Here is a 22,253-nt window from a genome sequence, read left to right on the forward strand (position 1 = left end):
TAAATGATTAATGGGTAAAATTTTAATATATTTATTACATACCAACATTCAATCTCAATTGAGACATCACACCAGTTTACATTCAGGTATTTTTCTATCCCCAGAGGGCTTACAATCTAAGTTTTTGTAACAGGCAATGGAGGGTAGAGTGACTTGCCCAAGGTCACAAGGAGTGACAGCAGGACTCGAACGCTGGTTTTCTGGTTCATAGTCCACTGCTCTAACTACTAGGCTATATATCTACATGAATGTATGTAGTGAACATTTCATATATATGAATCATGTTTATCAGTTGGTATTAAATTTTGAATGATCTATTGTGAATAAAATGTATGTTTAAAGTCATGTGTTAAGGCTTATTGATTATTTTGCTTATAGATATAGACATACTGCCTATTGGTTTACCCCCCGCCCAGTTACATTGTCCTTGTTGAAATGTATTTTCCAAGCTCTCAGTTATTATGTGAACCGGTATGATGTCCCCACTAATACCGGTATATAAAAGTTTCTAAATAAATAAATAAATAAAATAAATAGATTGCTTATAGATTGCTTATAGATTGCTATTTTGCTTATAGATTGCAATTACCCCAATATTAACTGGGTAAGTGAAACATCAGGACATGCTAGAGAAATAAAGTTCCTGGATGGAATAAATTAGTTTTATGGAGCAGTTGGTTCAGGAACTGACGTGAGAGGGAGCAATTTTAGATCTAATTCTCAGTGGAGTGTAGGAGTTTTTGAGAGAGGTAATGGTGATGGGGCCACTTGGCAATGATCAAATTTGAATTTATGACTGTAAGGGGGACAGTCAGTAAATCCACGGCTCAAGCACTAAACTTTCAAAAGGGAAACTTTGATAAAATAAGAAAAATAGTTAAAAAAAAACAAACAAACCTGAAAGGTGCAGCTACAAAGGTTAAGATTGTGCAACAGGCATGGACATTGTTAAAAAATACCATCTTAGAAATGCAGTCCAGACGTATTCCCTGAATTAAGAAAGTTGGAAGGAAGATCAAATGATTGCCAGCATGGCTAAAAGGTGAGGTGAAAGAGGCTGATTTAGCTGAAAGATCTTCATACAAAAATTGGAAGAAGGATCCATCAGAAGAATATTCAATGCTCAGTCCATCTCTAAAAAAATCACACATCCTCAACGACCTCCTAAACGATACTAAACCAGACATCTGTGCTATCACAGAAACCTGGTTAAAAACTACAGATACAGTACTTCTAAATCAGCTACCTACCCAGGCTTATGACCTACTCTCTATTCCCAGGATCAAAACAAAGAGGAGGAGAGCTGCTCCTAGCCACCAAAAAAGGATTAGGCCTGACCCTACAAGCCACAATTACAACAGCTAACCTCGAATTTGCCCTCTTCAAATCAAAATACCTTCTAATCGGATTGATTTACGCTCCCCCAGGAATTCTCAAGGCAGACCCATCCCCCATCATTGAACTAGCCGCCAAACATCTTAATGCAGGAAAACCAGCGATCCTCATGGGAGACTTCAACCTGCACGTGGACGTCCTACCTCGCTCCACCAACTGCGAAACCCTACTCTCCTCCCTCGGCCACATGGGGTTCAGGCAAATTGTCAACGAACCCACCCACAAGGCAGGTCACACGTTAGACTTCATTTTCGTAAATGAAGGTATATCGTCCGTTAACAATCCATCATGCCTACAGGTCCCTTGGACGGACCACCGAATCATCTCCACGGCTCTAGAGATCATGGAACACCCTCCCCAAACTACACATGCAACCTCAGTCGCCATCAGAAAACCTTGTACTGGAGAAATCCTCAGCTCTCATTTATCCAAAGAACTAGCTCAACTAAACCTCTCAGACGTCAACACTGCCACTACCTCATGGATCAACATCACCAATAGGGTGGCTGATCAAGTATGCCCCATGACCACGAAATTGCTCCATCCTGAAAAGGACAACAGGAAACCCTGGTTCACGCCGGAGTTGAAGTCGCTCAAACAAGAGCTCAGATGTAAGGAACACAGGTGGCGAAAAAACCCATCCACTATTACCCTCTTGGCTTATAAATCTTGCCTAAACTCTTACAGAAACATCATCAATATAACCAAGAAAGAATTCTTCTCAAAAAAGATCCACCACTTTATATTCGACTCTAGAGCTCTGTTTTCCTATGTGTCAGCCCTCACTAAACCAACTATCCCTCTTATACCAGACGCACAAGCATCCAACAAAGCCAACGAACTGGCGGTCTACTTTGAGAAAAAAATAGACACCCTCCTCGCTCCTCTTAAGGGGCCCTCTCCTCAACCGAACTACCCTCCCACCACCAGCACACAATACTCTCACCCAACCCACATGCAATAAAAGCAACTACAGCTTCGATGGCTTCCCTTGAGCAGACGTCCGCTTCCCTTGAGCAGACGTCCGCCTTAGAAATTGAAAACATCCTTAGGAAGATGAAGCCCTCGTCCCACCCACTTGACCACATCCCATCCAATCTACTGTTCTCCATTCCTAACATCATCACTAAACCGATAGCAGACATCATAAACTGCTCGCTCTCCCAAGGTCAAGTCCCTGACCAACTCAAGTTTGCTATTCTCAAGCCTCTCCTTAAAAAACCTAACCTTCCACCCACTGACCCAGCTAACTTCAGACCAATTGCCAACCTCCCAATGATTGCAAAAATCATGGAGAAGGTAGTAAACAGACAACTATCCGAATTCCTAGAAGAGAATGACATTCTAACCTCCAATCAATTCGGATTTCGAAAGTCACTGAACACTGAATCTCTACTAGCCTCGCTTTCTGATAACATCCTCATCAACCTGGAAAATGGTCAACCTTTCCTTCTCGTCTTACTGGACCTCTCCTCAGCGTTCGACACTGTGAACCATTCCTGCCTCATTCAGCGTCTAGCAGATATTGGTATAACAGGTTCAGCGCGCAACTGGTTCAAATCTTTCCTTGAAAACAGGCAATACAAGGTTAGGATTAACAACAAAGAATCACTCCCTATCAGATCAAAGCTGGGGGTACCTCAAAGATCATCCCTTTCACCTACACTGTTCAATATTTATCTCCTTCCACTCTGCCATCTACTATCTAACCTCAAGCTAACACACTTCCTATACGCGGATGACATTCAGATCCTCATCCCGATAATGGAATCCCTCCACAAAACGTGGTCTTACTGGAACAGCTGCCTTTCGGCAATCAAAAACTTGCTAACAAGCCTCAACATTGTGCTAAATACTAGCAAAACTGAAATCCTCATAATAGCTCCAGACAAGTGCTCTCTATTCAACCCAACTAGTTCCACCCAACTCTCCTTCACATCAATCGACCACACGCCACAAGTAAGAGATCTTGGTGTACTTCTGGACAACCAACTCAACTTCACCAAGTTCATAAACAATACTACCAAAGACTGCTTCTTCAAATTGCAAGTCTTAAAAAAATTAAAACCTCTTCTACACTTCCGAGACTTTCGCTTGGTACTACAATCTATCATCCTCCCTAAACTGGACTATTGCAACTCACTCCTCCTGGGCCTGCCAGCCAACACCATCAAACCACTTCAGATGGTCCAGAACGCGACGGCCAGAATTCTCACTAACACCAAAAAATGGGATCACATCACCCCTATCCTCAAAAATCTTCACTGGCTGCCTATAAAATTTAGGATACAATTTAAATCCCTCATGATGATTCACAAGGCTCTTCACAACATCTCCCCCCTCAACCTATCCTTCCAACTACAGCAACACATCTCCAATAGACCAATCAGAAGTGCATACCAGAACATGCTTCACACCCAGCCAACAAAAACCTCATTGAGGAAACGAGCTCTGTCCACTGCAGGTCCCCATCTTTGGAACCTGCTCTCACCGGACCTCCGCCAAGAACCATGCCTTCCGACATTCAAAAAGAAGCTAAAGACTTGGCTATTCACTCAAGCTTTCCCTGAGAGCTAAAATCTGGTGAAGCGACAGACGATATACCTACCTCTGTACATATGTTCCTGATTTATGGTTCCCAGTTACATTTAATTGAGTTTATGAAAGATCTCTTTAATAGTTTTCCTGTATACTTGTGTTAATGTATTCTGCCTTGAGGCGACTGTTTTAATGTATTTCCGCCCTGGAGGCGACTGTTCAGTTCCTTGTAAACCGGTGCGATATGTATTCTTTACAGGAACATCGGTATATAAAAATTAAAAATAAACAAATAAATAAATAACTAAATAAGAATATAAGATAAAGCATAAGCATTGGCATGTAAAATGTAAGACATTGAAAAGACAGGCTAAGAGAGAATTTAAAAAGAAGTTGGTGTTGTGCGCCCTGTCCGTGTCCGGCCCGTGCACGGGCCTGCTCACCTTTCTGGCTCCCCTGCAGGTCCCGGGTCGGCCTCCCCAGTGGCAGCCGTAAGCTCTTGCAGGCCTCGGCGTCCTGCAGCAGCGGTTGCTGGGCCTTCCACTGTGCACCAGGCCTCACGCTGGAGTTCTGCGTCTCCCGTGGTGTTGGCCACGCCCCTATGCGCACGTGCGCGGACCGCCCAGCCTCTTGTAGGGCATGGGGCGGGTCCTAGCTCCGCAGCGTGCCCTGATTGAAAGAATTACTTAAGGAAGTTCCTGTCTGCACTTCCTTGCCTTGGCAATCGGGTCGGCATTGTATTGTGTGCTAGATTGTCACTGCATTCTAAGCCTCGTTCCAGCCTTGTTCCTGCATCCTAGGTGACTTAGAAAATAGTCTCTGCTATTACTAGCAATCATAACATGGAATAGACTTAGTTTTTGGGTACTTGCCAGGTTCTTATGGCCTGGATTGGCCACTGTTGGAAACAGGATGCTGGGCTTGATGGACCCTTGGTCTGACCCAGTATGGCATGTTCTTATGTATTGATTACAGACAACGCCATAACCCACAACGTCTGATACCCCCTGCCCCTTATCAGCGAGCTGTTCGACTGCCTTGAAGGGGCACGGATCTTCAAGTTGGATCTGAGGGGTGCGTACAATCTGGTACGCATCCAACCTGAAATCTGGAAAACTGCATTCAACATGAGGGATGGTCACTATGAATATACCGTGATGCCCTTTGGGCTATGCAATGCCCCAGCAGTCTTTCAACGCTTTATGAACGAAATTCTCCAAGATCTCCTGTACTGCTTCGCAGTCGTATATCGTGACGACATCCTAATCTTTTCCAAAGACCTTGAATCTCATCAAGAGCACGTCTGGATAGTCCTTCAACGTCTAAGAGAAAACCATCTTTATACCAAGTTAGAAAAATGCCTTTTCGAGTGTAATCGCTTACCCTTCTTAGGGTACATCATATCCAATCGAGATTTCTCCATGGATCCAGAGAAAGTCCAGGGGATCCGTGACTGGCCCCAGCCAGTAGGCCTACAGGCCTTACAACGTTTCCTTGGCTTTACTAATTATTACCAGAGCTTCATTGCCAATTACTCTACCCTAGCTGCTCCGCTTACTGCCATGACCAAGAAAGGGGCTAACACTCATGGCTGGACTCCCAAAGCCCATGCCGCCTTTCAGTCGCTTAAAGAAGCTTTCTTTTCTGGTCCTTGTCTTCAGCATCTGGATCCAAGATGTCCATTTGTCGTCAAAGTCGACGCCTCTGCAATTGGTGCAGGAACTGTCCTGAGCCAGTTTTCTCCCAAGGGTAAATTGATACCTTGTTCATTCTACTCACACAAATTCTCTCCTACAGAGCAATGCTATACCATAGGTGACCGAGAACTTCTTGCCGTCAAGTTGGCACTCCAAGAGTGGCGCCCCTGGTTGGAAGGGGTGCAACACAAGTTTACCATCTTCATTGACCATAAGAACCTTGAGCACCTTAAAGAAGCTCAGCTCCTGAATCCTCGACAAGCCTGATGGTGCTCTTCTTTGAACGATTCAACTTCATTCTATGTTTCTGCCCAGGTTCCAAGAACCTCCGTGCTGATGCACTGTCAAAATCATTTGAACCCGAGGATGTTCCTGATGTCCCTAACTACATCATAGATCCTGCCTGTGTATCCCTTGCCATGACCACTACAGTTCCTACTGGGAAAACCATCGTTCCACATAGATTATGTGAACGAGTTCTGAAATGGGCTCATGATTCCAAGTTGGCAGGCCACCCGGGTCTTACCAGGACCCTAGAGTTGTTACGGAGACATTATTGGTGGCCCAACATGGTGCAAGATTCCCAAACTATGTAGATTCATGTCCCATCTGCGCCCAACAGAAGCCACCTACCAGACAGCCTTGGGGCCTACTCCAACCTCTTCCAGCACCTACTGAGCTATGGTCCAGCATCTCAACGGACTTTATCACAGACTTGCCTCCATCCCAGAACAATACCATAATCTGGGTCATCATTGACTGTTTTTCGAAGATGGGTCACTTTATTCCCTTGCCGGGCCTCCCATCGGCCCCAGAATTAGCCAAGTTGTTTTTGAAGTACATTTTCCGTCTCAATGGACTCCCAAAGGAGATTATATCCGACTGAGGACCACAGTTTGTTGCTAGGTACTGGTGCTCCCTATGTAAAAAGTTTAACATTGCCCTGAGTTTCACATTGGCCTATCACCCACACCAATGGTCAAGCTGAAAGGCCCAATTGGACCTTGAAAACATTCCTTCGCTCCTATGTGAATGATCAGCAGGACAACTGGTCTGATCTACTACCTTGGGCTGAGCTGTCGCACAATACCCACGTCGCTGCGGCCACCGATGCATCTCCATTCTCTATGGTATTTGGATGACAACCTTGGCTGCCTCTCCCAGGTCCTCTGACTGTTCCCTCTCCAGCGGCGCAATCCATGGCCCACACTATTTGTCAAGTGTGGAATCAAGTTAAAGAACGCCTTTCCCAGGCCGATGAACACTCCAAGCGTACTTCTGACGCCCATAGACGTACCGCTCCACTCTTCTGTCCTGGCCAGAAGGTGTGGCTGAGCGCCCGACACATAAGATTAAGACTTCCCTCTCATCGCTTGGCTCTGAAATACATTGGTCTGTTTCCAGTGATTCGAAGAGTGGGAGCAGTATCGTATCCATAGCACTTTCCATGTTTCGCTGTTGAAACCTTTGGTCCTCTCCTGGCCCTCACATAGAGCCCCTCTCCTCCATGGGTCTCTACCAAACCAGATACATCTCTTCAGGTAAGAGAGGTCCTCAATGTCTGTCGGCGTCGAAGGAGATGGGAGTACCTCCTAGCCTGGGAGGGTTATGGGGCCGAGGAGAATTTGTGGCTTGTCAGGGTAAGTCCTATGAAAGATCCTGAAGATCTTTCATAGGACTTACCCTGACAAGCCACGGCCACGTAGAGGGAGGCCTAGAAGGGGGGAGGGGTACTGTTGCGCATCCCGTCCGCTTCCGGCCCGCGCATGGGCCTGCTAACCTCTCTGGCTCCTCTGCAGGTCCTGAGTTGGCCTCCCCAGCAGCAGCCACAAGCTCTTCCAGGCCTCGGCGTCCCGCGGCGGCAGTCACTGGGCCTTCCACTGCGCACCAGGCCTCACGCCGGAGTTCGGTGTCTCCTGTGGCATTGGCCACGCCCCTTCATTAGCGCGTGCGGACCACCCGCCTCTTGTAGGGCCAGGGGCGAGTACTATCTCTGCGGCGCACCCTGATTGAAAGAATTACGTAAGGAAGTTCCTGCCTGCACTTCCTTGCCTTGGCAAACGGGTCGGCATTGTGCTAGATTGGCACTGCGTTCTAAGCCTTGTTCCAGTCTCATTCCAGTCTTGTTCCAGGATCCTACTGTTCCAGCCTTGTTCCTGCATCCTACTGTTCCAGTGTCCTTCTGTTCCAGTTTTCGTCTGTCTCCCCAGGTAGTACCTCGGACTGCCTCTCTGGTACTGACTTCAGCCTGTTCCTTGACCACTCTGCCTGCTGCCTGCCTTAGGACCTCTGCCTGCCATATGACCTCATCTGACCTCTGGAACCTGACCTCTGCTTTGTTGATTTCTCCTTGGACTGACCCTCGGATTCTGACCTCTGCCTGATTGACTACGTCTCCTGATTCTGGCTCTGTCCCTTGCCTTATCATCACCTACGCTGTTCTGGTCTTTTTTGCTCCATCAGACCTACGATCTCAAGTCTGACCTTGCTCCCTTGCTGTCTGTGGGCACGCCTGTCTACTACCTCTCCAGGAGACCCTGCGAGGCCCACCTAAGTCCAAGCAGCCCAGGTCCCTAAGGGCTCCACCCGGGGGGACCACGGGCTTCCAGTGGTGAAACACATCCTAGCCTCTGTCTCCTCCAGTGCTCCGCCCCTAGGGGCAGGTGCTTCCTGGCCCCTACCAGGGAGCCGTTCTCCACGGCTCCAGGACAAGGGTCCACCCCCGAGCGCAACAGTTGGCCATAAAGGCAAAAACTCATTATAAAAACTTTTTTAAATATCTGAAGCAGAAAGCCTGCGAGGGAGTCGGTTGGACCATTAGATAATCGAGGGGTTAAAAGGGCCCTTGGGGAAGATAAGGTAATTGCAGAAAGACTAAATGATTCTTTGCTTTGGTGTTTACTGAAGAGGATGTTGGGGAAATAGATACCCATTCCAGAAAGTTTTCAAGGGTGACGATTCAAATGAACTGAATCAAATCACGGTGAACCTGGAAGGCATGGTAGGCCAGACTGACCAACTGAAGAGTAGTAAATCACTTGGACTGGATGGTATACACTCCAAGGTTCTGAAAGAACTAAAAAATGAAATTTCAAATCTATTTCAATTAATTTGTAACATATCTTTAAAATCATCCATTGTACCTCTAGACTGGAATGTGGCCAATTTAACCCCGATATTTAAAAAGGGCTCAAGGGGTGATCTAGGAAACTATAGGCTGGTGAGCTTGACTTGTGCAGGGAAAAATCATGAATAAAATCACAAAACATTTAGATAGACATGGCTTAATGGGACACAGCCAGCATGGATTTATCCAAGGGAAGTCTTGCCTTGCAAATCTCCTACATTTTTTTGAAGGGGTGAATAAACATGTGGATAAGGTGATCTGGTAGATGTGGTGTATTTGGATTTTCAGAAAGCGTTTGGTAAAGTCTTTCATAAGATGCTTCTAAGAAAACTAAATAGTCATGGGGTAGGAGGCAATGCCCTTTGTGGATTTCAAAATGCTTAAATGACAAGAAACAGAGAGTAGGATTAAATGGTCTGTTTTCACAATAGAAAAAAGTAAACAGTGGAGTGCCTCAGGGATCTGTACTTGGACTGGTGCCTTTTAATATATTTATAAATGATCTGGAAAGGGGTACGACAAGTGAGGTGATCAAATTTGCAGATGACACAAAATTATGCAGAGTAGTTAAATCTCAAGCGGATTGTGATAAATTGCAGGAGGACCTTGTGAGGCTGGAAGATTGAGCTTCCAAATGACAGATTATATATTTATTTATTTATTTATTTATTTATAGATTCTTCTATACCGAGGTACGTATAGATATACATCACTTCGGTTTACAGGGAAACAATAACTTAGCAACAGGCTTTTACATATAACAGATAATACAGTAGAACAGATATCAAAACAGGTTGTACATTTAACAGCAACAAGCTATATAAATAATAAAATAACGGAATTAACTGGATAACTACTATTAAATTATTATTAAATTAGATTAAATTATTGTGGACAAGTGCAAGGTGATGCATATAAGGAAAAATAATCTTTCTGTACTTTCTGAGTTACCACCCAGGAAAGAGATCTAGGTGTCATAGTGGATAATACATTGAAATCATCGGCTCAGTGTGCTGTGGCAATCAAAAAAGCAAACAGAATGTTAGGAAGTATTAGGAAGAGAATGGCAATTAAAACAATGGATGTCATAATGCCTCTGTATCGCTCCATGATGAGACTGCACCTTGAATACTGTTTGTAATTCTGATCGCCACATCTCAAAAAAGATATAGTTGCACTGGAGAAAGTACAGAGAAGGAATACCAAAATGATAAAGGATATGGAATGTCTCCCCTATGAGGGAAGGCTAAAGAAGTTAGGGCTGTTTGGATGGAGAAGAGATGACTGAGATAGGATATAATAGAGGTCTACAAAAGATCCAAGATGGCCGATCAGTAGATGGCAGTGTTTGGTTCTCCATTAGGCTGATTGCCTTTTTTTTTCTTCTTGCTTCTTTTTTTTACCTGTTATGGGTCGCAAAAGGAAGCCCAAGGCTGGATCTATCCCCGCAGTCCACCCGAAGCCTCCTCTAATGGGTCCAATGGATGTCCACATTGTCAGCAACTGATCCACACCAGGGAATCAGCCATTGCAGAGCGCAGGAGGGGAATTTGAGCTCCCTTCTCCCCCAGGCTCATTGTCACCATTGAGCCTGTTGCAGAGAATGCCACCTGGAAATCCTGCCGCTCTTCGAACCTCCCAAGAGCCATTAGGTGCTTTGACAGATGATACAGTCGGTGACACCCATGGGGAGTGGAAGACTCTACAACAGTGAGTCCTACAAGTGTTTCAGGACTACTGGGTAAAGAAATGGCTGGAGGTGGTAGACTGGGGAGGGATGGAACTTCTGACAGCAATAAACTGAGTTTCAATTACTTTCTCAGCCACCTTTTTCAGTAAGGAGACCTTTTTTTTTCTTTGGAAGCAATTTTGGATGCCATTGTTGATCTTGGAAATTCAATATCCCAGCAACTGTCTCCTCTAGTTCAGAACTGTACTGGTTTGGAAAGGCAAGTTCAGGCTTTAACAGCAGATTTGGGTTGGTTCAATCAGATATAACTCTTGCTTTGAAAATGGAAAATTTTGAATACATTGTTAGAAGTAAGAACCTCAGGTTTATAAACTTTCCCAAATTGCTTCGGTGTCTCCAAGAGAGATGTTTAGGAGGTATCTTATTGAGATTCTTCATGTTCCTGATAACACTATTCCTCAAAAATATTTTATTTGCCATGTCTTAAGAGGAATTCAGATGAAGTACAAGGAGATGCACATGTACCTTTGGAACCTTCTGATGGTGCTATATTGGAAGTATATGCTTTGCTTGAAACTTCAGATTCAGAATTGACTGTCTTGGCTATGTTTATAGTTACTTTTGTCCTTGAACTTGACAAAGACTGGCTACTAAAATTATTTTTTTGACACAGTGTTAAGCTTCCTGGCTGCAGCAGACCTGCAGTCGGCTTCACTTACCCCTGATGCCGGGGTCCCGGACCTGGCTCGTCCACTCTGGCAACGGTAGGCAGCTGCCTACATACTCACGCTCCATCTGTGCTCCCAGGCCTCTCCAGCACTGCTGCAGTCTCCTCCGGACCTGGTCGGGTCTCCCCATGTGCGTCGTGGAGAGACAGCACCATTTCCTAGTCTTAGGCCTGTTCGCCTTAGGTGCATGCACGTGCACCTCCCCAGACTTTAAAGGGGCCACTGCAGGAAAGCCTTCCTCAGCTCCGGATGGTGGCGTTAACCAGTCTCCATATATAAGGAAGGCCCTGCCACTTAGACTTTGCCTTGGCAACAGGTCTCCACGCTTCCTGTCGTGTACTTCGTTGCTGCCTGTTCCACTTCCTGTTCCAGTACCTGCTCCTGTTCTGTACCTGGTCCTGTTCCGATACCTGATCCTGTTCCAGCTCCTGTTCCTGCTCCAGTACCTGCTCCAGCCCCAGTTCCTTCTTCCTTTCGGGCGGACCTCCCTGGTTTTGACCTCTGCTTGAACCTGACCTTGTCTCAAGCCACCTGCCCTGACTTCTGCTTGAACTTGACCTTGTCTCCAGCCGCCTGCCCTGCTTGGAATTGACCTTGTCTCCAGCCGCCTCCCCTGATTCTTGCTTGGACCTGGCCTTGACTTCAGCTATCTGCCTGACTTGCAGTCCGGACTTAACCTTGTCTCCAACTGCATTGCCTCCGCTTCAGTCTGTCTGGACTTTGGACCCTGTCTCTCCCTTTTGGGACCCTGCATCTCTGCTGCTTCCTGGCATCCTGCTTTGGACACTCTTTCCATGATCAACCACGTGGAGGCTCACCTAAGTACAGCAGGCCCCGGTACCCAAGGGCTGGTATTGGCGAAGCTAAAGTTGGCCTCTGCTTCCCATTTGGCCTTGCCTCCTGATGGTTTCCCCCATGGGTGGCGCCACTACCACCTCGGGCAAAGGGTCCTTCTTTGCAACACATAGGTCTGAAACCTTCTTACATTTGAACATAAGAACATAAGAAATTGCCATGCTGGGTCAGACCAAGGGTCCTTCAAGCCCAGCATCCTGTTTCCAACAGAGGCCAAACCAGGCCACAAGAGCCTGGCAATTACCCAAACGCTAAGAAGATCCCATGCTACTGATGCAATTAATAGCAGTGGCTATTCCCTAAGTAAAGTTGATTAATAGCCGTTAATGGACTTCTCCTCCAAGAACTTATCCAAACCTTTTTTGAACCCAGCTACACTAACTGCACTAACCACATCCTCTGGCAACAAATTCCAGAGCTTTATTGTGGTTGAGTGAAAAAGAATTTTCTCCAATTAGTCTTAAATGTGCTACTTGCTAACTTCATGGAATGCCCCCTAGTCCTTCTATTATTTGAAAGTGTAAATAACCGAGTCACATCTACTTGTTCAAGACCTCTCATAATCTTAAAGACCTCTATCTTATCCCCCCTCAGCCGTCTCTTCTCCAAGCTGAAAGTGAAGGTGTTTCTTGATGTCTGTAAACAGACTCAGAAAAAATGTAACAAGTTCTTATTATGCGTTACAGGGTTCAACAAGTGGGGGGGGGGGGGGGGGGGGTTCTTTCTCAAGTTCCCCTGTTAATGTTTGATTAAATATCAAAATAATTTCTATATTTTTTTTCGACCCTCTGCAATTGACCCAATTCTTGAATGTTAAAATTGTCAGCTTCTCTGAAGCCCCCCCAGTCTTGAATCTAACCATCTTGATCTCTGATATATTATAGGTTTGTTTAAATACTCATTCTTTTTCTTCTCTTTGTAATGTGTTAATTACTTTGAGTTATGCATTGGATCTCCCCTATTTGAGGACTTTGACTTGTAAATTGAAAAGGCTGTGTATTGATATTTTTTTTTTCATGTATTTGTATTTAATTTCAATTTCCTATTTTTTCTTTCAAGATGTAATGTCTTGTTTATTTTTGAAAATGCATAAATGAAAAGTTTAAAAAATAATAGAGGTGTTGAAATCATGAAAGAACTTGAACAAATTAATGTAAATTGGTTGTTTACTCATCAGATATAGAAGGACTAGGGAGCACTCTATGAAGTTAGCAAGTAGTTCATTTAAAACAAATTGAAGAACATTATTTTTCATTCAGTGCATAGTTAATCTTAGGAATTCATTGCCAGAGGATGTGGTTATGGAAGTTAGTGTAACTGGTTTTAAAAAAGGTTTGTATAAGTTCCTAGAGGAAAATCAATGAACTGCTATTAATTAATAAGCTATAGTAGCTTGAGATCTATTTAATGTTTGGGTACTTGCCAGGTACTTGTGACTTGGATTGGCCACTGTTAGAAACAGAATACTGGGCTTGATGGACCCTTGGTCTGTCCCAATATGGTTTATCTTATGTTCTTATGCTCAGCCTCTTCTCCCCCAACCCCAAAGGCTACCCTGGCTTCTCCCCCCCCCCCCCTTTGCCCAGTCCCTCTCTCACACCTTCCCCACACTCTGCTCAGTCTCTCAAACTGTCTCTCCACTGTCTGCCTTGCCTCTCTCAGTCTTTCCTTCTTTCAGCAGTTTCTCAAACTTCCCTGCCCCACCCCCCTAATGCTGTTTCTTATCTTGCCCTGACCTCCTGTTTCAACCTCTCATGACTGGCAGGTGGGCTTCAGCCCAAATATAAATGTAAAAAATTATTCTTTTATTCTATTTACTCACATGTTACAGCAAGGTAGTACCCCTTTTATAGTGGGTCTCTCATTCAGCCCTGAGCTGGTAGAATCTTATGACACCCTGGTTTTTTTTTGTTTTTTTTTTGTTTTTACTCTGAGCCCCCAGGCAAGGGAAAGAGGCCAGCAGATATGAGAGTCAGCATCCCACCCCCGAGGGACAGACAAGCAGTGAGAACATTCCCGATGGGCTCCCCTGCAGTTGGGGAAGTCCACTGAATAGCGATGCAACAGCCAAGACAAACCGGGAAGGGAAGAGTGGTACTGCAGTCTGCTGCTCCATGCAGGAAGGAGTGACGCACGAAAAAGAGAGACAGAGAGTGGCTTAAGACAGCTAGCAGGCTGTCTGGGTTTGCCATTACTTTATCTCCCTCGGAACCTCTTACAACTTTGAACTTACATTTTTATGGCTGCAATCTGAGGTGCAATGCTCTGTAGGTTCAAAGGGTAACATAAGAACATAAGACATGCCATACTGGGTCAGACAATAAAAGGACCCCCTAGTTCTTTTGTTGTCTAAGGGCAATAAATGCCCATTCTTCCAGCCTCACAAGATCCTCCTGCAGTTTATCACAATCCACTTGCGATTTAACTACTCTGCATAATTTTGTGTCATCCGCAAATTGGATCACCTCACTCGGTAGCCTCAGTTCCAGGCCCAGCAGCAGCAGTAGTACCTCCTGAGTCCCAGCAATGGTCCAGACGGCAGGTCAGCAGCATGCACACCAAAAGCAAAAGGGCCTATATGTGCTCTGGACATTTTTTGAGTTTTCTCGTAGGAAGTTCCGTCTTTTAAGATTTACATTCCCCTGCGAGCAAGCTGCAGCTCAAGCGGGAGGGGGTAGGGGTAGTAGGAGTTGTTTTTGTTGCTTCCACCCTTCTGATCACAAGCAGTGGTGGTGGAGAGAGGGAGAGAAAGAGGAAGGAGGCAGAGGCAGAATTGTCATTGTCAGGAACAGCCCCTGCCATCCTCCCTGTTTTGATGCCCATGGTCAGGCTGATGCCCGCCGTACAGATACACAAAATACAAGTTGTGAAGGACACCACTGATGCCCCCTGTGGTGCTAGCGCCCCCCCCCCCCCCCCAAGTCCCAGCACTGTAGTATGGTTGAGGGCAAGGCAAAATGTGCAATGTGCATGTGTACCTTTTTTGTTATTTTATTCAGACTTTAGCATACATGTGGTACTTCTGTAACTCCTATATATTGTTCTTTATTACATCCTTAATATGATTTAGTACCAGAAATGAAATACAGTATTTGTATTCTAACATAAGAACATAAGAAAATGCCATACTGGGTCAGACCAAGGGTCCATCAAGCCCAGCATCCTGTTTCCAACAGTGGCCAATCCAGGCCATAAGAACCTGGCAAGTACCCAAAAACTAAGTCTATTCCATGTAACCATTGCTAATGGCAGTGGCTATTCTCTAAGTGAACTTAATAGCAGGTAATGGACTTCTCCTCCAAGAACTTATCCAATCCTTTTTTAAACACAGCTATACTAACTGCACGAACCACATTCTCTGGCAACAAATTCCAGAGTTTAATTGTGTGTTGAGTAAAAAAGAACTTTCTCCGATTAGTTTTAAATGTGCCCCATGCTAACTTCATGGAGTGTCCCCTAGTCTTTCTACTATCCGAAAGAGTAAATAACTGATTCACATCTACCCGTTCTAGACCTCTCATGATTTTAAACACCTCTATCATATCCCCCTTCAGTCGTCTCTTCTCCAAGCTGAAAAGTCCTAACCTCTTTAGTCTTTCCTCATAGGGGAGTTGTTCCATTCCCCTTATCATTTTGGTAGCCCTTCTCTGTACCTTCTCCATCTCAATTATATCTTTTTTGAGATGCGGCGACCAGAATTGTACACAGTATTCAAGGTGCGGTCTCACCATGGAGCGATACAGAGGCATTATGACATTTTCCGTTTTATTCATCATTCCTTTTCTAATAATTCCCAACATTCTGTTTGCTTTTTTGACTGCCGCAGCACACTGAACCGACGATTTCAATGTGTTATCCACTATGACACCTAGATCTCTTTCTTGGGTTGTAGCACTTAATATGGAACCCAACATCGTGTAATTATAGCATCGGTTATTTTTCCCTATATGCATCACCTTGCACTTATCCACATTAAATTTCATCTGCCATTTGGATGCCCAATTTTCCAGTCTCACAAGGTCTTCCTGCAATTTATCACAATCTGCTTGTGATTTAACTACTCTGAACAATTTTGTGTCATCTGCAAATTTGATTATCTCACTCGTCGTATTTCTTTCCAGATCATTTATAAATATATTGAACAGTAAGGGTCCCAATACAGATCCCTGAGGCACTCCACTGTCCACTCCCTTCCACTTTTATTTATCCTGTTCCTATTATTCTCTATGGAGTTATACTGCTTTCAGTGGTATTGAGCATGTTTAAGAGCTACTGTGGTGATTGACGTTGGGTATTGGATTTGATACTTGGTCTCATTTGATCATGACAGCCTTGTGGTTGCAGCTTGGTGTTCTGTTGCCAGTTCCAGATATTGATGATGTCAGGAGAGCATCTCTGCATATCAAGAAAGGAATAATGAGGTTTATGCAGGCTGTACTGAAATTGATAAAATCCCATATAAAGAGAGTTTATACAATTCTTCAAAGATATGCAGTGGTATATTTTTAAACCTAGGAAGTGATTTTTTTTATTTATTGAACTCAGTGGCTAGCTAAACAAATGTAAACATTTCTAAATCCTGAACTTGGGTTTAAAGTTATTTTAAAAAATAAGGGGTACATTTTCAAACCTACGGATTGGCGTACATGTGCGCCCGATTTTATAACATGCGTGCGCAGGCGCACGCATGTTATAAAATTGGGGGTCGGTGCACGCAAGAGGGTGCACACCTGTGCATCTTGCACGTACCGACACCCATGGCTTACCCCTGTTCCCTTCCCCCTATTCTAACCTTCCCACCCCTTCCCTTAACCTTTCCCCCCTAGCTCTACTCTAATCTTTTGCACCTACCTCCAAATGACTGCTGTGCTGGTGGCCTCTGACCCCGCCCCGCCCCCGGATCGCCCCTTTTGTAAAACTCCGGGACTTAGACGCATCCCAGGGCTTTATGTGTGTCGCCGGGCCTTTATAAAATAGGCTCGGCGCACGTAGGGCTTTTAAAATCCGGCCCTAAGTCAAAAAGCTCCTGCCAAAATGAATAAATGTGCACTCTCTTCTAAATCTCCTGCTGGGATAAACTGAGGGCAATGCAGGAAGCATAGTGAGGCTCAAGCTAATAATAATTAGTTTTCAAAAAACTGTCCCTGTAAATCTGGTGAAGAGGAGGCTTCTAATCTAAACTAGAGGAATATATGTCTTAATCAAATGAAAGATCACATCCATGTCCCTGGTGAAAAGCTGTGTTGAGGAGCAGAAATGAGGACACTGCTAGAATATATTTGCTGGACAGAGCAGAGGATGGGTCCTTTTGTCTGTCTTGTAGATAGAAAAAGAGAAAGAGGCTAGAAGCAGTCCAGAGAGAGACATCTAAAGTGGTATTGGGTCTGAATCAGAAGCCATATGAGACTTGAGGATCTAAAAATGTATACCAGAGAGGAGAGACGGTAGGGGACATATGATACAGACTTTTAAATATCTGAAAGGAATTAATAATGTGCAAGAGGCAAACTGTTTTCAATGGAAAGTAAGTTCTGGAATTAGGGGGCATGATATGAAGCTCCAAGGTGGGTGGAGTGACGAACTTCTGAAAATATTGTTTCACAGAAAGAGTGGTGGATACCTGGAGTACCCTCCAAGTGGAGGTGAAGGAGATAAACTGAAGAAGGCAAGGAATAAACACAAAGGTTCCCTAGGATGGTAATGAAGCACTGAGGTAACCTTCACAGAGTGGCAGTTACGACTCTTCACACCTTGCTTGGTAGACTGGATGGGCCATTTGTGTCTTTCTGCCAACATTTATTGTGTTACTATCTCTGTAGAGCTCAGATGTGAAATTCTGTCTGGGTGAACAAGAGGTTTCCCATGATGGAGGGTGCTCTCCTGCATGCTGCCTAATTCCTCTTTGCTTGCTTCTCTTTAGGTTCTCGAAGGAAATGCAAACCCCTATGACATTGTACTGAAGGACCTGGAGCCTCCCATTGTGGCGAGATTCGTTCGTGTCATTCCAGTGTCTGACCACTCCATGAATGTCTGCTTGAGAGTGGAGCTATATGGCTGTGTCTGGCTGGGTGAGCATCTATATTCCCAAAATTTATTTATTTATTTTATTTAACATTTTTTATATCCCGACGTTCTGGTAACAATGTTACCAATCACTTCGGTTTACATAGAACTTAGAAATGACTTAACTCGAATGTCTTACAGAGAACAGGGAAACTATGGAACTTGGACAACATTGAATTGATTAAATAATAACATACAATATACAATATATACAATTTTAACTAGCAGAATTCCTATAAATTAGGTTAATCATGTAACAAGTGGTTGAAGATTGGCAGGAGGGAAATTCAGATTAAGTCAAGGATTATTAAGCAATGTGGGATAAAGAGATCATTAACCAGGAAGGAAAAGTGATATAAAAGATCAGTTCAGGTGTAGGCTTGTGTGAAAAGCCAGGTTTTGAGTCTTTTTTTGAATGTGATGGGGCATTGTTCGAGCCTAAGGTCTGCGGGGAGAGAGTTTCATTGGTTAGGACCTGCTGTGGAGAAGGCTCTTTTGTTGGAAGATATTTTGAATGGAGGTATTTTTAGCGAACCTTTATGTGCAGATCTCAGTGGACAGGAGGATGAGTGTAGTTGCAAAGGTATCCTGAGGTCAAGGTGTGATGTTTTGTAGATAGATTTATGGATGGTAGAGAGTGTTTTGTAGAGGATTCTATATTTTATAGGGAGCCAATGGAGATTCTTTAGAATTGGTGTAATGTGGTCCCTTTTTTTGGCTTTAGTTAGAATCCTAGTGGTGGCATTTTGGAGCATTTGTAGAGGTTTTAGGGCAATAGCTGGGAGCCCAAGTAAAAGAGAATTGCAGTAATCAATTTTTGAGAATATGATTGCTTGCAAAATTGATCTAAAATCTTGGGGGTGGAGTAAGGGTCTGAGTCTTTTTAAGACTTGGAGTTTGAAGAAGCATTCTTTCACGGTGTTATTGATGAAGCTTTTGAAATTCAGTTGGTCATCCATGAAGACTCCTAGATTTCTGACCCGGGGAGATAGAGGGGGTGCTGCCTGAAGTTGAGTGTTGGAGAGTTGGTAGTTGCCATCTTGGGTGATTAGGAGGAATTCTGTTTTGTTGGCATTTAGAATTAGGCAGAGATCAGCAAGGAGATTGGAAATGGAAAGGAAGCATGAATTCCAAAAATGAAGGGTTTCTTGGAGAGATTTGGTAATTGGAATGAGGATTTGGACATCGTCCGCATATAGGTAGTGGGTTAGATTTAGCTTAGACAGTAGATTACAGAGAGGGAGCAAGTAAATGTTGAATAAGGTCGGAGATAAGGAGGATCCTTGGGGGACGCCTAGATTTGTACTAATCGGTTGGGATTCTTTGTTGTTGATCTTAACTTTATAGAATCTGTCTTGAAGGAAGGATTTAAACCAGTTGAAGGCGGTGTTTTTGATTCCAATCTCTGCTAGTCGGTCAAGGAGGATTTTGTGGTTGACGGTGTCAAATGCCGCTGATAGATCTAGGAGGATCAGTAGGCATGGTTGTTTTTTCTCGAGGTTGAATAGAATGTTGTCAGTTAGAGAAATTAGAAGTGATTCAGTGCTTCGGGATTTATGGCAGCCGAACTGCGTTGTGGCAAGGATGTTGTTGTCATCTAAGAATTCGCAGAGTTGATGATTGACTATTTTTTCAAGGATTTTAGCTATGAAAGGGAGATTGGCTATAGGCCGAAAGTTGGCTGGATTTTCCGGAGAGAGATTTGGCTTTTTTAGAAGAGGTTTCAGAATAGCAAGTTTGAGAGGGGTTGGTACTAAGCCCTGTGTTAGAGAGGCATTGATGATTTGAGCAATTGGTTTAGCAATAGCTTTGGCACCGGCTATGAGAAGATTAGCAGGAATTGAATCAAGTGGGTGGGATGCAGATTTAAGTTTTTTTAGTATGTTTTCAATCTCAAGCGAGGATGCAAGGTCGAAGTCTTCCAGACTTGAGGTCTGAGATGGAGTTGATACTGGGAGAATAGATTGGGAGGAAGGATTTTTGTGATCCCGAAGAGGATTCAGTAGGTTGGATATTTTCTCCATGAAGAAGGTTGCGAGTTCATCAGCTTTGTTTGCAGCTTTATCCTCCGGAATGACTGTTGGGGGTGGTTTGGTGAGGGATGAGACCAGGGAGAAAAGGGCTTTTGGGTCATAGATGAAGTGGTGGATTTTTCGTGAGTAAAAATCTCTTTTTGTCTGAAGGATGGATATCCTGTATTGGTGCATGCTGGTTTTGAAGGCTGAATTGTTTGCAGAAGTGGGGTTTTTTCGCCAAATGAGTTCTTTGTTTCTCAGTTCCCGCTTTAAGGGGTATACCAAGGCTTTTTCTTTTCTTTATTAGAGTTGATGGATTTGGAGATAAGAGGGCATTTCTGATCTGCTACTTTTTTGGTGATAGTGGACCAGGATGCGAGGGCAGCGTCAGCGTCAGATGTGTTGATGTGTTTTAGTTCCTCTGAAAGGTGGGTGATGAGGGTTTCATGGTTGCATAATTTTCTGAATTGAACCGATGTTTTCGTTGCGGTAATAGGGCTTGGTAGGTGAATGGCTAACGATGTGTTGATTTATTTGTGATCAGACCATGGGATTGGCAAGCAGGTTGCTGGAGCCATGAGGGAGAAACCTTGATTAATAAAAATTAGATCGAGGGTATGTCCGGCTTTATGGATGGGTTCGTTTATTAGCTGATGAAAGCCCATGAGGTTGAGAGTGTTGATGAGAATTTCACAGTTGGGTGAACGGGGAATAGCATCAACGTGGAGGTTGAGATCTCCGAGCAGTATGGCTGGTGAGTCCGTGTTGATGTGTCTAGCAATATTTTCTATTAGAGGAGAGGGGTCTGTATCGAGACGGCCTGGTGGAGCGTAGATGAGGCCTAGTTGCATGTGATGTGATTTGAAGACAGCGAATTCAAGAGATGGGGAGGAGTTAGATGTAAGAAGAGATAAACCTAGAATTTTTTGGAAGCTAATAACAGACCGCCTCCTCTTTTTTTGGGTCTGGGGATGGAAAAGATATCAAATGTTTGGAGAGGAAGTTGATTGATCAAGGCTGTATCCTCTGGTTTTAGCCAGGATTCAGTAATGGCACATAAATCTGGTTTCTCTTCTTCGAGATAGTCGTGGAGTAGGTGGGGTTTTTTTGATAGGGATTGAGCGTTCAATAGAGTAATTGAGAATAAAGTAAGACCAAGAAGTTGGTTTAGAGGAGAGAGCATGATTGGTAATAGCCTTTTTTGTCGAGCTTGTAGGTCAATAGGTGCGAATTGTTTATTAGGTATGAATCTCCTGCTTTTATATAAGATAGGAATAGTATTGAGTGTCATGTTTGTTGAAAAAATAAGATGGGTGGGAAGAGGGGAGAGGCGTAATGGAACTTGAATATAGGGGTGCCGGGCTGTCAATCAGACTGACTGATTGATGGAGTTGATGGCTGGATGAATGCTGGGTGCTGGATGCTGGGTGAATGCTGGGTGCTGGATGCTGGTTGAATACTGGGTGCTGGGTTCTGGAGTGGCTGGATGAAAGCTGGATGCTGAATGCTGGGTGCTGAATGCTGGAGAGGCTGGATGCTGGATTCTGGAATGGCTGGATGAATGCTGGGTGCTGGATGCTGGTTGGATGCTGGGTGCTGGATTCTGGAGTGGCTGGATGAATGCTGGATGCTGAATGCTGAGTGCTGAATGCTGGAGAGGCTGGATGCTGGATTCTGGAATGGCTGGATGAATGCTGGGTGCTGGATGCTGGTTGGATGCTGGGTGCTGGATTCTGGAGTGGATGGATGAATGCTGGATGCTGAATGCTGGGTGCTGAATGCTGGAGAGGCTGGATGCTGGATTCTGGAATGGCTGGATGAATGCTGGGTGCTGGATGCTGGTTGGATGCTGGGTGCTGGATTCTGGAGTGGCTGGGTGAATGCTGGGTGCTGGATGCTGGTTGAATGCTGGGTGCTGGATTCTGGAGTGGCTGGGTGAATGCTGGGTGCTGGATGCTGGTTGAATACTGGGTGCTGGGTTCTGGAGTGGCTGGATGAATGCTGGATGCTGAATGCTGGGTGCTGAATGCTGGAGAGGCTGGATGCTGGATTCTGGAATGGCTGGATGAATGCTGGGTGCTGGATGCTGGTTGGATGCTGGGTGCTGGATTCTGAAGTGGCTGGATGAATGCTGGGTGCTGGGTG

General features: G+C 44.5%; 1 protein-coding gene across 2 annotated transcripts in view; it reads left to right on the forward strand.

Annotated features, from left to right (window-relative positions):
• DDR2 (discoidin domain receptor tyrosine kinase 2) overlaps nucleotides 1-22,253 on the forward strand; it is a 662,671-nt gene that overhangs the window by 131,585 nt on the left and 508,833 nt on the right. For both annotated transcript variants that reach the window (XM_029618162.1, XM_029618161.1), the window contains exon 5: nucleotides 17,951-18,098. In XM_029618162.1, the coding sequence (XP_029474022.1) occupies nucleotides 17,951-18,098 (148 nt within the window). The remainder of the gene's footprint in view (nucleotides 1-17,950; nucleotides 18,099-22,253) is intronic.

This window comes from Rhinatrema bivittatum, chromosome 10, assembly GCF_901001135.1.
Source record: "Rhinatrema bivittatum chromosome 10, aRhiBiv1.1, whole genome shotgun sequence".
NCBI lineage: Eukaryota > Metazoa > Chordata > Amphibia > Gymnophiona > Rhinatrematidae > Rhinatrema > Rhinatrema bivittatum.